The 15,126-nt window shown below is 31.3% G+C and overlaps 1 protein-coding gene across 3 annotated transcripts; it reads right to left on the bottom strand.

The window, feature by feature from the left end:
* Positions 1-2,746: 2,746 nt before the first annotated feature.
* LOC128167930 (uncharacterized) lies at positions 2,747-11,146 on the bottom strand. Of its 3 annotated transcripts, XM_052833923.1 has the most exons (6): positions 11,124-11,146; positions 9,414-9,592; positions 8,256-8,471; positions 8,017-8,096; positions 7,568-7,914; positions 2,748-7,217 (listed from the first exon to the last, which is right to left on the bottom strand). In XM_052833923.1, exons 2-6 carry the CDS (start codon positions 9,565-9,567, stop codon positions 6,323-6,325), a joined length of 1,692 nt encoding a protein of 563 aa, XP_052689883.1. In that variant the 5' UTR covers positions 9,568-9,592; positions 11,124-11,146; the 3' UTR covers positions 2,748-6,322. The 3 variants fall into 3 exon arrangements, with proteins under 3 accessions (XP_052689884.1, XP_052689883.1, XP_052689882.1); XM_052833924.1 differs by lacking the exon at positions 11,124-11,146 and having other exon boundaries at positions 2,747-7,217; positions 8,256-8,468; positions 9,414-9,656; XM_052833922.1 differs by lacking the exon at positions 11,124-11,146 and having other exon boundaries at positions 9,414-9,656.
* Between the last annotated feature and the right edge of the window lie 3,980 nt (positions 11,147-15,126).

Below are 15,126 nucleotides of genomic sequence, written 5' to 3'. Positions count from 1 at the left end.
TCTTGATGTTGTTATTTTTATGAACATGAATCTTAATATTTATATGATTCATCATTCAAAGCTGACATTGAAGTGGCAGTAGAGACATGAATTTTTTAACACAGTATCTTTAAAAACACGTATTTTATGACAAAATATTTTTTTTAATCTGTAATAGTGAAAGAAGTACGTAATTTCTAAAACTGTACATGTAGTGCTGTAAAAATGAATACCCTGTTTCATTCTCAATATAAATCTAAATAAAATTAAGAAAACTAACAATACTTTTTTCGGGTGAAAATTAAATGTCAAGACCAAATGCCTTTAAGAACATTCAGAACTGTTTTAATGACCAGTTACAGCAACAACTTTGTTATTGTTATAATTGAATTGTAACAACAGTATTCCGTATTTATTAAGACAAATTCTACCCAAATAGAAGACGTAATGAATTACATTGCCAACATTTAAGTTCACAAAATGTCGTTTGTTATCTCAATTGCAACAAATTTTCCTTTTACTCAGTAAATAGACATAACAAAATAGTATTGTCTCTCTTTCCCTTTATATTTTCTTTCCTATTTTGCTTATAATGATTTGATTTTATTGTTGCTCTCTCGTGTGCTTTTTGAACTTATTGACCAATCATGACTTTATCATTTACTAGTAGTTTCCCCGTGTCTATTATGTGGATGTAAGTCTGGGACGATCGTTAGATACTAGTATGGTTTATCGTCATTATTTAGACGGGCTTGGATTGAACAATATTGCGTATTATTTACAAATCATATGTTTATTACTATCCTTTCCTTCTTAAACAAAGCATAATAGCCACTTGGAAAAATCCTGTCATGGGGTTTTAGAGCAAGATGTACATGTACATTTTAAAGGATATTAAGAGGACTTGCGTGAGACTATTAAACACAATTTATTTACACATGGTATTTTCAAGTACATGTAAACAAATTTAATCACATGTATTAAATACTTTTAGTGCACGTTAATTACATTTTTCAAATACCAGTTACATTGAGATTTAATAATTCATCGTGTATTATAATGATATTTAAACAGACTGTATTTGCGGAAATTGAACGATAGATTGATAGCTATTTCACGTATCGCGGAAATACTAGTAGATAAGGAATATAAGTTTTATACAAATGAAATAGCAAATCGATTTTCAAAAACTGTAGATGTTTTAATGACATGTGATAAATAAATCTGTTCTGTTTATCATTCAATACAAAATTCATCTTAAAATATTGATTTAGAAGATAAGGTGTTCGACCAATGGACTTTTTTTTCGTAAACTCATGGAAGAACCGATCCTTAGGAATCTAGGAAATGAACTTTAATTCGATCTTTTTTTTCGTAGATTAATGGAAGAACCGATCCTTATGAATCTAGGAAACACTAACATCCCGTTCTATAACGTCTTTGGTCAAGTCGCGAACATGGGCGAGATGTGGAAACAATCTATGTCTTCAGTAAGAGTAGATTTCTCAGCCACTGATAAATTAAAAACCGGCTCACACCTTCATCTGAATTTGTTCTTTTTTCCCATAAACAAAAAAAATATTTAATAGTGAACGAGCTTTAAAATTTCGTAAGGTGCATGAAAGGAACAGAGAAAATGGCTTTTAAAATATATCTGACACCAACTTTGAACGGATTTAATTAAAATGGATTCTTTTATTAATCACTGAGTAAGAAAACAATATCTATTTGTAGATTTGAACACATATTCTTTAACTGATAATACAGGGTATCTTGTAATTGATTGGATACGCTTTTTGGAAAAAAGCCAGTTTTTGTGAATGGAAAACCATATCTTTGTTTACTTTTGTGGTTCTTGGCAGAATGGGAATGGTTCAGAAATTGTTTCGACTGTGTAATAATTTTGGCACTGTTTAAATATAAAAATGTAATTATACATCAAAAAATGCTACAATGGTATAATAGATTACTATATCTCACCCACTTTCATGTACGAGTTATTTTACTGCTAATTGCAGCTCTTTCGGTCTAATGACAGACACAAAATAACGTCAAATATTAGACCTATAAATGCGCCTGACTGCATGCCCCTGTTTTAAGCTGGTTTTTCAAAGAGAAAATCTGATTATTGAATTGTTGATTATGTCAAAAGGGTACTTCTATTGTACGGATAACTCCTCATAGAGTTTTCAAAATAGAAAGGTGTTGTTTTGCAGATCGATTGTACATATTTCATAGATTTGCATATTACTTGGATTTTGATTTTTTATAATTAGTGAAAAAATACCAGCTGTAGAGTTATTTTTTGGCAAAATATTGCATTTAGAATACCCCATCTGGATAGGTAGTGTCTATCTATTCAGTGTTGAAAAATGGGATATGGATACATTTAACACAAAAAAAAAACGGTTAGCTGACAGCTTTTCTCTTGTCACAATGATTGAATAACAAAATGGGAAAAACTTTTCTGTTGAATTTGGAGCTAAAACTTAAAGCATCGATTTTATTTAAATGTACTACTTTGTAACTCTGTGTAGGCAATGATTCAAACTAAACGATCCCGTTTATACAAAATTCTTACCTTTGGTGATTGAAAACATTCGAGGTGGGTTTTTTTTTGGGGGGGGGGGGGAGCTTCCCTTATGGAGACTGGATGGTGAACAAATTAGCCATTAGATTTACCAAATTTTTTTAGATAAGATTTGTTTAGCTTTGAATTATTTCGTTAGAATAAACCCATATATTTTACCTTTTGAATTTTGGTATTTTACTATATTTCATACAGAGCTTTTCTTCTGAAGGAGATCAATACAGTGTAAATATAGCCATGGCCATCGAGCCCTCTAAAGAAAAAATGTCTATGAATAGAGATTTAAGACGTCACTGGGCTCCTTATAATATGTAATACAATCATTTATAAATATCCCCACCGGAACTCTTTCTTACCCTAACCATGAAGGTCAGAATACATTTTAAAACTTACTGAAAACGTTTGAAAAGTTTGGTAATTTTGTTAAGCCGCAGAAAAAAATGATTTATTAACTAATTGATTATTTAATAATTAATATCTAATATTGGATAGTTGAAAAGACATATTTGCTTTAGACATTACAGTACACTTTCCGCTTAAAGATAAGTCCCTTTCCAGTCATTTATGACTCATTTTATTATTGGCTGTTACCAATTATCTGATAACATAATGACGAATTTCAAAATAAGTAGAAATTCAAATCCAATATGATCTCAATAATTAAGATTCTATATCATTACAATTGTTTGAAGATTCTCCGATAAACATGAAGGCCAGTCGTGTCAGTCAAACAATATGGTCTTCATCCATATAAAATGAGTTGATTTTTATTATTCCCCAAAAAACTCTTGCTCTACCGATGATTTAAAAAGTTAACCGAACAAATAGCTTAACAGTGTTCTACAGCCGTGACGATTAAACTTTTTCTAATCATCTCCCCTTTTTACTGACAAGTTATCATTATTAATATCAATATACATTGAAAGTCAAAACTCTCTTGTAGGAAAAGAACGTTCGGACAAGAGAACTCAAGATATCACATTCCCTAGATTTATCAACGAATGGAACATTGGGTCCTTTCTTCAAAAATGGGAATAAGAATTAAATTATTTCTTGATGTTATTTTTACGAACGGGATACAAGTATCTTGGTGATAATATAATTTATCAGCAAAACTGACATTGAATTGGCAGTAGAGACTTGAACACAGTCTCTTTAAAACACCTTATAGTTACAATGAAAATAATTTTTTTAATGTGTGTGTATAACTGTACGTGTTATATTGTTAAAATAAATATCCTGTTTCATTTTCAATATACACGTATTTAATAATAAATTGATTAATTATAAAGGATAAAGAATAACACTATTTTTTCTGGTGAAAATTTAATGTAAAAATCAACTGTCCTTTTTAAATGATCGATAACAGTAACAACTTTGTTAAAAAAAAAATACATAATCAACTACATTGCCAAAATTTAAGATAAGCGAAATGTCTTGTATGTAAACTTAATAAGCTACTTTTTTGCAAAATTAATCGTAAATTTTCCTTTAACTCAATAGATAGACATAATAAAATTGTATTTTCTCTGTTTTATATAAACTTTCCTATTTCGCTAATTATATGTCATTGTATTGTGTCTTTCTTTCATTTGCCTGTTTGAACTTATTTGACCGATCATGATTTCATCATAAACACCCCCTCCCACCCGGAGCTGTTTTGTGGATGTAATGCTGTATGGGGGTGATGAATAAATATGGTTTACATTCATTTTTAAGACGAGTGTGGGTTAAAATTATTGCACGAGTTTACCTCTCCAAGCTTCATTTTTTTTTTAAATCTATAAATCATAAGGACATTGCATTTACATCCTATTCAAAATAAATACTTAAATAAAGTGTGCATAATAGCCACTTCAAAAATCCTGTCATGAGGTTTCAGAGCAAGATGTGTACGTACATTCTAAAGGACATCAAAATGATTGTTGTGTGAAACTCTTAAACACAATTATACATAGTCGTTGTACTTCTGACTTATCAAATTAAATTACATGAATTGTATCCATTCGATAAAAGTGGCTAATATTTTTCAAATACCAGTTAAGTTACGGTAAATTCATGAGGATATTTAAACATACTGTATCGCGGAAATAGATTAATAGATTGATTGCAGTTTCACAATTTAAGTTTTCTACACATGAGGAAATAACAAGTGAATTTTCTGAAATCGTTGATGATTTTTTAAAGGACATGTGATAAATGAGTTAGGCATATCATTTAATAAAAAAATAATCTTTTAGGTTTGTTGTATAGGTTTGTTGCATAGGTGACCGTGTGCTGCATACCGTTATTCATGCTGATAATTTTGTAATATGCCAATGTCAGTTAAAATTGCACCTACTTTTCCAGAAAAAATATCAAATTAAAAACAAAAACACAACAAAAACCCAAACAAATAAAAGGACCCCGAAAATCAACGCTGCATCGAACAATTAAGATGGAGCAATATAACAACTTAGCTAAACATTCAAATACAGTCTGCAGGGAAATATTGTTTTATTTTCGCCCCTTTCGCTCTCGTTGTCAGTGGGCGTATTTAAGACTGGGCGAATTTCAATGTCTGAATATACCTCCATCTTTTCTAACATAAATGTATTGGGGTGAAAATCAAGACTGGGCGAAGCCGTTTGCTAGTGTAGGAGGGAGAAAATAACACGAGGCAAAACAAACCTGTATACAGTAGGCTAAGTGGTCAACAATGAACCATTAGCTCTTGCTAATGGTTCATTGTCAGTGGGCGTATTTAAGACTGGGCGAATTTCAATGTCTGAATTTACCTCCATCTTTTCTAACATAAATGTATTGGGGTGAAAATCAAGACACATTGTGTAAGCTTAGATATAACAAAGAGCATTTTATGCAGATTTGCAAAATCTAAATAAATTTTTTAACTCTCAGATTCCTTCTTCAACTCTACCGTAACCAGAGTATCTCCGTTGGTTGAACCACGGACACATTTTTATGATTCTTAAGTGAATTTGACCTCAACATATCAATTTAGACAAACTACGGCAAACAAAGTTTTTCAGAACAATATTGAAGGATTACTAGCAAGTAAATTAGTAAAGGGATTTATTATAGTAACATGTGCAATTTATGTGTGCCATAGAATAAAAATATAAACCCTTGCTGAAAAATAAAGAGGAAGAACCCGGTCCATGGGACCTATAGGTCACTTTTGATCATGCTAACAAATAATTAATCACGGATTTTACAATTATTGTATTAGGATAGATAAGTACGAGCTAACAAGAAATCATAAACTCTTTCTAAGGCTTTTGTGGGCGTTGGTATATAAGAATATAATGCATATAAAACCAAACCAAACACACTCTGGTACAATTCTAAGTGTCGTCATAATTGCTTTTAAGACATGTTTCACACCAGGCACAAAATATTCCATAAAAAGCGTCCATTCGCAGGTCACAATTTCCAATTGACCATGCCTAACGTTTAACTGACCAATATGTTCAATGAGTGGGTCTTGTTTCTATAAATTGTTCTGATAATACGCAAACGTCGACACGGAGTGATTGACCTTGTGGTAGATTTCTCAAAATGGCCCTTGCATTCATTTCAGGTAGACGTTCCATGTGTCATTAAGAAAATAACGGGGGGGGGGGGGGGGGACGACATTGCATATATATATTTCATGTCTTTTTCAGATAAGTCTCAAATGTGTTATCTTTACAAATATAGTATCTCTTTTCACAAATATAATTTTCCAATAGTAGAAATAAAATAAAATGTGTTTCAAATTTGATTTTCAAACCAAATATCCCAGCCATTTTGATTCAGAAACTCGAAAGCAGTGTCCATTCTTAAACAGGCACTTTTTTCCTTACAGTCTTCTACATTCAATGTACAACTTCCGAAAAACATTCCAATGACATTAATGGTATCAAGTGCTGAACTATTCTCGTTCATGAAAACTACAGATCCACTGTCGCCTGGTTCGGCAAAATGGACATCACCAAAACCAGAAACTAGAAAAGTGTCATCTCTACCGGTGATGTACAACGCTGGAGACAGTATATATCCCTTCGTCAATCGCGTCTGTGCTCCGACTTTGTAAACAAAGGCTCTGTTTACTAAGTTTTCCAAGTTGTCAGAGAAAATTTTAAATTTTGACAAGTGAAAAATGTCACTTAACATTGTCCGATTGCATCTATCTTTTACTTCGTCATCGATCTTAACAAGAGCAACATCAGGAAGAATTGGGATATGTTTAGCTTCGAGATAGTTTGAAAATACACATTCGCCAATTTTCTCTCTTTCTGAGTCCCCATATGCTGCAAAGACATAGTGATCTTTCTTGCAGACATGCGCACATGTCAGAGCATAGATATTCGAGTTCTTGTCTGTTACAAATCCCCCTAAAGTGCCATAACCTTTCTCATCTCTTGCGAGTGAACCCCTTTCCTCTGTCTTTGCTAGTGCTGAATTGGTTGGAAATATTTTATCTCCAGGTTGAAAATTAGGATGAAAGGAAGGTTCACAATTCATGACATTTAATCGTTTGATTTTGAAAAAGCTAGCAAAAACTTTCAGCAAATTTTCCCGTATATGCCTCCCCTTGGTTTCCTGATTTACAAAAACTCGAAACTCTTCGGTGTTCCAAAGTCCAAACCCAGAAACTTCCCGTTTTCTACAAAATCAAAAATGCAGATCAAATTTTGTCTTTATCCAAATTAAATCATTCATGAACTATCATTGAGGGATCATTGATTTTATTCATAACAACACTACAAGCAAGCTCCAAAAACTAATAAACCACTGAAGACAATTAAATTTAACAAAACGGCAGCCGGTATATATTGAATGGGTTTTTTTCAATTGTGAAAATAGTCAGTTAAATACTAATGCAAGTATAATTATATAGAATTGCTTTTTTTTTTCAAGCGATTAAACACCAAACAGACTGAGATTTTGTACAAGTTACGGCCCCTGTCGGCCATTGTACTAAAATAATAATTGGGATTTTCTTATAAAAAGTACCTGAATAAATAGTTTTTCAATTCTTCGGGAATAATCGAACAAACTTCGTTTTCTTCAGTTGTAGTTTTTACAGTGTCACTGCAACCAGGGTGTTTAACTGTATTCAAAAGGATGTCTAATTCCATGGAAAGCATTTCCAATTGATTAGATGCATCTGCTATGTCCATATTTTGCTTGATTTTAAGAAGTAGTTTCCAGATTGGAGTCTCCAACAGCTCCGTCAAAGCCTCATGCACTTCTCGAACATCGGGGTGAGTTATGGCAGATCGTATCTCTTTTGTGTTCACACATCTATTTTCTAACATTTTTTTGGTTTTCTTGTATTTATGTTCGTCCATTAAAAGAACCTAAGGAATCAAGGAATTTTCAATGTACAGTATTTATATTGATCATATCAGCTATTTATTTAATATATTATTGTTTTATAACATGTATTAAATTATACCCACCTCATTATTTATTTTCGCTTGCTCTATTTTACTGACACAGATAGTTGGAATAAATGGCCATCTTCTCGGTTCGCAAAATTCTAAAAGAATGGCCAATTAAATAAATGAATTCCCTGTTGAAATAATATTATTCAAAAATAATATAAAATTCAACAAAAATCATCATATGAACAATAGTGCCATAAAATCAACTATCAAAGAATTAAAAAAAAACATTACACTTCCATTCATGTACAGACCTTCACTGCCAAGCAGCGACTGAGAAGATAAGGTATCCAACCCACGAACTTTAATCCGATCTTTTTTCATCAATTCATTGATAGACTGATCCTTGGGGATCTGGATAACACCAGAAGCCCGATCTATGAAGTCCTTGGTCAAGTCACGAACATGTATAAGATGTGGAAACAGTTTTATAGAGCACTCTGTGTCTTCAGCAAAAGTGGGTTTCTCTGCTACGGATAAATGTGAAATTAAAAACCATCTTATACATGTCGATAAATACCTTCATCTATCTCATCTTTTAGGGGTTTTTTTCACAAACGAGAATCAAACATCAAAATTATGGTTATACTATTGTTTGCAGGATGCCAGGAAAGAAAAAGAAAAGTAATTATTTGAATTAGAATGAACGCTTTAATCTAGCTGCAGGTCTGTTGCTCCCGGTCTGTAAAAAAAATTAATGGACGACCTGGGAGCAACAGTTCACCACATGTTTCAAAAAGTTTCAATATATGATGAACTAAAAATTGAACTAGTTTGAACTGATTTTTCTTATTTTCACACAAATTGTGTTGGAAAAAGATAGTTCTATTAAATTTTTAGGCAATTTACCAGTGATATCGTCCCTTTAGTAGTCTCAGTTTTTCTCTTTTAAAACATGCTATCCGACCTCGGAAAATAAAGTATGGTTAAATTCACATGCAGATCGAGAGTCGTCTTTTTTTTTTTTTTTTTTTTTTTTTTTTTTTACATGTAAACAAACTTTTCTGCTTTACTTTACGGGATTTGTGGTGGAGTTTAAACGGATGTCAGAGGCAAATAAAGTGTCGAAACCTGTAGTAAAATGTCCGAGCAAATTTTTGGAATCAAATACTTGTAAAGAATGTGTCCGGAAACATGATTAATCAGTCAAAACTAGTGCAATTATTTGTGCGCCGTAAATTGCGACTCATTTACGGAACTGTAGCTCCCAGGTCGATCGTACATTTGATTTTTTTTCAGACCGGGATATACAGACCTGCAGCTAGCTTAAATTATTCAAAGAGAAAATAAAATTCAATTGTAGGTTTAAATACATATTTTTTTAACTATTTATACACGGTATCTCATATAAATTAAACTGCTCTCCATAAAAACCATTTAAGCATGAAAAATCATTTTAATATACATCTTACCTGGTTGTGATGTAAAAGATTGAACACTCTTTTGAAAACAACAGAAATTTAACCCTTTTCTGTATGGAAATCCATATTTTCGTTTACTTTTGTTGTCACTGGCAGAATTGGAATGCTCCAGAAGATTTTCCGACTGTTTTTTAATTTTTGGCATTTTTTATATGATATCCTCACCAGTTCTGTGAGCAGAACGAATTTGATTGATTTAGAAAATATCCGAGATAAATATTAAGGATACTTGAATAGGGTACTTCATTTTCCGAAATATAGAAACAAGTGCAATTATATCCTAAGTGAATTCATGTGAATGCACATGACTTCTCTCTTAACTAATGATACTTATATAAAATGATATAAGCATATGTAATAACACATAAAAAAGCTAAAATGTGGGACTAAGTGATTTTAGTAAACTTTTGAAATAAAACACGTGAAAATGTTTAAATTTTGTGACCTACACTTTTATAACACTATGCCACAAAATTGAAATTCAGTTATATTGCGAAGGTTTTATATCAAATTCTTTGTTTGTAAGGACTTATATATACAAAATTACGATTTCTTCCGAGTAATAATTAAATTTTACACATGCAAGAATATTACACCTTTTAAAATATTACAAAATTGGGCTTTTTTGAGAAACGTTGCTTAAAGGTGTATTGACTCGTAATAGATATAGTTTCAGGAGTCTTGCATTCGATTATAATATATTAAATCAACCAAAATCATTTAGGAGAAAAAATGGCCACAGGTCTTATTCCTTTGATTACGTATGAATAAAAGGTCACCAATTATTTTTGAGATATGACTAAAATATTAGATGATGATCATAATCATGAAACTTTGTATCTTCGGTATAATTAAAAAAAAAATAGTGAAATCACGTTTTCTTAAAATGCGATATCATTCGAATGGACGACGATAGCACTTGGTGACACCACCTTTTTTGAATGGGTAATGGGCCGATCACTTTTTCGAATAATTGTATTCACCTGTTGAAATAGGTGATATTGACCATTTAACGTAAATGTGTGCTATCACCTACTGTATTAGAATAGATGTCACGAATTGAAAAAGGTAAAATCACGTATTGAAATAGTGGTATCACCTATTTAGTAAGATTAAATTGAATAAGTAATAAAATCTGCTTAAACTTATTTTGAAATAATAACTGATCCCACGAATGATGAGTTTTCGATCATGTTAAAATCCATCAAGGTCAAGTTTAACCTTTCTAACCAGTCAATTTTGCTTTCAATTACCGAGGACCAAATGGACCGACCATGGATTGGAATAAAAAAGAAGACATCACGTAACACTCTTTATCTTATTGCAATATTGCCAATCTAATTTAGAAAAACCGGAACATTAATAGAAATTCACCTTAACTATTACATAAACATATTCACATGCAATCTTTTATGATACTTCTTAGGATTTTCCACTTTATGTTTAAATGATTTAAAATAATAAATTAATGATAATTGAATGTTAGGACTACATTGTATTTTGATATTGAAAAATAAGAATGAATCTTCATTAGGTAAACTTATCATGACTGTAATATTATAATAAGAAACATTTCTATGAAACATTTTCGTTTAAAAAATATGATCATTTATACACTATGAAGCCTTAACATGCAACTAAAAACACGAAATGAATATGAAACCTTTTTAAGATATCGTATATTTATGGGTTAGATCATACCTTGTAGCTTTTGGGTACTTCTTAATACTTAACACTTCTTAACAAATCATACCTAGACCTGAGTGAAGGCAGGTGATGTTGATTTATAGCGTGTCTGTATCTCTATATACACAGATGTAATTATTTTTAACTCAGAATAAATCATGAGGGACTTCGTAACGTTGTGGATGCTGTTTTACCAAGCGTTGTAACCTTCTTAATCACTCCTCCTAAACGCTCATGCAGATAAAGACAATTGCCACTACCCCTTCCGGTTTCACCGGTAGGAGACTAAAATACTTTACTAATTACAATTGATATCTTGATCAAGTGCAATTAATTGCATTATATTACATCAATAATCAGATTCTTCATTCATTCTATTGTAATTTACTTTAACTTTTCGAAGGTAGAAAAATATAATTAATGCTCTTGAGAGACCTCTTCCAAGTATTTAATGCAAATATTTGAGGAGTTTATACCAGATACATGGTGTACAACTTTAAGGGGCATGGTCACGATTTTGGTCAAATTCTGTGTTTCTGTTTTTTATTATTTACAATGCTTTAGGAATGCATTTCTAATGATCAAATGGAATTTAAGAGTCAGTTGTGGAGTTATAAGCATGATACATGGCTAACAAATGTTTATCAAGTAAACAAGGCTCTTGTACTGTTTTTGTTTAGATAGGTTTAATATACCAGTAGAAAATCTTTTTCAAGCTGATTTTTATATTTTCTTATTCATTCTCAGCATAAATAAACAGTTCTTAACGTTGAACAAATTCATTATAGGTCTAAAACTAAAATTTTCACTTCAACATTTGAAAATAAACATATATATATATAATACTAAATGTTTAATTTATATAAACAATAAACATTTGTTTACATAGCAAACAATTGTAAGCCTGTACATCGCTTATAACTCAACGAATGACACTCAAATTTTGGTTGCCTATTTTAAAATGCCTTACTGAAGCATTGTAAACATTAAAATAGGAAAAATAATATTTGAATCGTGATCATGCCCCTTTAAGAGATATTTAACTCTGTGTATGCAATGTTTAAAAATAAGATGCACGCGACTCCTTTTTCACAAATATCTCTTATTCGGTGATAAAAAATCAAGTGATTTTTCCGATAGCTGCCGGAAATAAAAACTCATTTCGCATAACGCTTGTCACTTGCAGCTTTATCATGTCAAGCAAAATTCCTGTCATAGTCATGAGTTTCACATCTGACTTCTGATTTCCATGTACTTAAAATTTGGAACTTCTTATTTCATACTTATGTTGGTATGATGCTAATTGTTCATGTATAGATTTAATATTCAATTAATAATTTGTAATAAGTTCGAAAATTAAATACAACGTGTACACCGAAAAAAAACTTAAAACATTTCCATTTTCCTAACAGAAGAGCTTTAATTAAGGAACTTTCTAGGCCAAATGGTGTAGGGACAATCTAATCTTTTTGGACAAGTGACGGTCACATTTTCCTGAAAATTGTTGAGAGGGGGCGGAACACCTCGACAGGAATGCTCTTGAACTCGGGATTTTTGGATTGATTCCTCTGAATTTTTGAACACTTGGCAACCACTTCCCAAATTTTCGAAATGTTGCCGTTTTCTAAAACAACCAGGTGTGCTTAAATGAAAGTTAATGAAAATGGCTTTGAGACGAGTAAGATAATTTGAGTGAAATAAGAAGTGTTCGGAATAATTTCTCAAAATTACTAAATTTTTTAATTACTCGGATATATGTTAAAACAGAGAAGTCTTTGTCTCGTGTACCTGTATTTTGTACTTATTGTAAACGATTATTTTCGGAACAGAGATATTGTTTATATTCAACGATTGCCTCTACACGTGGCCAGAAAGATAGATGATAGATGTGTGCTATTTTTTATGTTTTGGTATGCAATAACATACTATAAATATTGATTGGTGTCTGTTATGCACATTTGATTCATCGTGTAATGTTTCGGCGACAAGTAAAAATATACTGTTTCATTATTGATAAACCTGGATCATTAGGTCAAGCTTAAACCAGAATTTTTGAAATACTTGTCAACCAAACTTTAAAAGTGAGTGTCAATAAATTATAGGGATGTTTTTGTTCTATTATTCTTTAAGTATTGGTTTTACCTTTGTTTAGTTTTATCAGTTGAAAGCTCATATATGGAGGAAAATTTAGATTTGATATCCAAGAGAGAGAGAGAGAGAGAGAGAGAGAGAGAGAGAAAGCATACACAAAAAGGGGACACTGATATTATATTAATAAAGCATGACCACGTCACGTTCCTAAATTAAAAAAAATCAGTTGATTTGATTTGACTAGGTTATATACCATCCTACAAATTAAGCTTTTACTTTAGACTCAACAAATCTATGACAATGAAAGTACTAAATTCACATTATGTTTACTTACAAGTACTCGTAATACCTTGAATTTTAAATTCTGAATCATTCCTTTAATATGTAGCTCACAACATCATTAGATTTATTAATAAAATCATTATAAAACTCTACCACTAAAATAGTTCATGTTTTTGTTACAAGTATGTGTTATTTTTAACACTTCAGTTTTTATTCTCAATTTTTAGGAGGTTAAAAGGTTCAACGTTGTGTTCACTAAAATGCATTTTAGTTTGAATTAATATTTCATTACATTCATTGATAATTTAAATGAAATGTTTCGACCTCTTTTTAGACGGGATCACGTGACCCCGTCTATTGGTTTGCTGTCAGTCGGAGACTCAAACCGGATGGCACGCGTAGAACACATCAATTGAATCTACGCTTAAAAAAATAGTGCAGAAATTACTATGACCGTTCTGTACACAGATTTGATAAATATGAATCAATATTTGAAAAAAGTTGAATTATTTTTTTTTCATGCTTCTAAGATTAGTCTAACAGTTTTTTCAAACAAAAACAAATAAGGCGATTGATGTTTATTCTTACTCTGTTTACATCCGGCCTTTCTACGGAATGACCCGATGATGTACGAATGCACCCGAAGTATTCAATGACTCATAAGAAATACATGTAGTTCTAAATTGATTCAACGATTTTAGTTTATTCAAGTTTATTCAATGAGGTTTTTTTTTGGAAAGTCTCATTAAATTTGATTGGCGTTGAATGTAATATTCTAAATTAATTTAACATAAAAAACGGAACAAAAGAACAATGATTGAGTAGTTTCAAGCGTAGGAATTTATGAAAAGGAGTAAAACTACTTCCAGATAGCACGGGTAAATACAATTTATTGTAAAATTGATAAATTTGACCCCGTCTTTCAGTCCTTTCAGTACTTTGATTATAGATTGTATCACAGAAAGTATATTTATAACCTGATATATACATTCTTCAGGATTTAATAATTCTTCAAAATGTGACATTGCTTGTCATAGAATAGAAGTAACCGGGATCCCTCTTAATTAAAGAGCTTAGTTTTACTCGTCAATTAATACGACATTAAATGGTTTGGGACAATTGAAGCTTTATAAACCGAGCGCTTATTAAAAAATGTAAATTGTTTTACCCCTGTAAAACAGGTCCTATATACCTACACGAAAAAAAAGTCCAGCATTATGACTGTTGGACTGGAACTGTTGGATTGGAACTGATAAAAATCGACTGTTAAAAAAGACTGTTGACCGGTCATGTCAAATTCCGCGAAAGAGTATAAAATAATATTTTTGTGCTGATTAAACAATGTAATAATACTCAATTTAATTATAATGATTATATGTGCCATGAACTAAAATTATTACGATTGAGATACCTGCGTCATTATCAAATAATAAATACTTCCCTTTATCCCTTCTTTAGACCTCCATCTATTGAAGCCATTAGTGTCATATCTTGCAATCTACCCACCAGCTAGACATCAGAAGTGGAGAACAAGATTTTAAAAATCATTCTTTTTTACAGTACAGAATGTTATAATCCGATGAAAGCTTTTATAAGACGTTAGACGGTTCAATATCTACATTGTCTACTTATTTTATTGATTTAT

The sequence above is a fragment of the Crassostrea angulata genome, chromosome 10, assembly GCF_025612915.1.
Source record: "Crassostrea angulata isolate pt1a10 chromosome 10, ASM2561291v2, whole genome shotgun sequence".
In the NCBI taxonomy this organism is placed as follows: Eukaryota; Metazoa; Mollusca; class Bivalvia; order Ostreida; family Ostreidae; genus Magallana; species Magallana angulata.
This window is presented reverse-complemented; position numbering and strand designations above follow the sequence as displayed.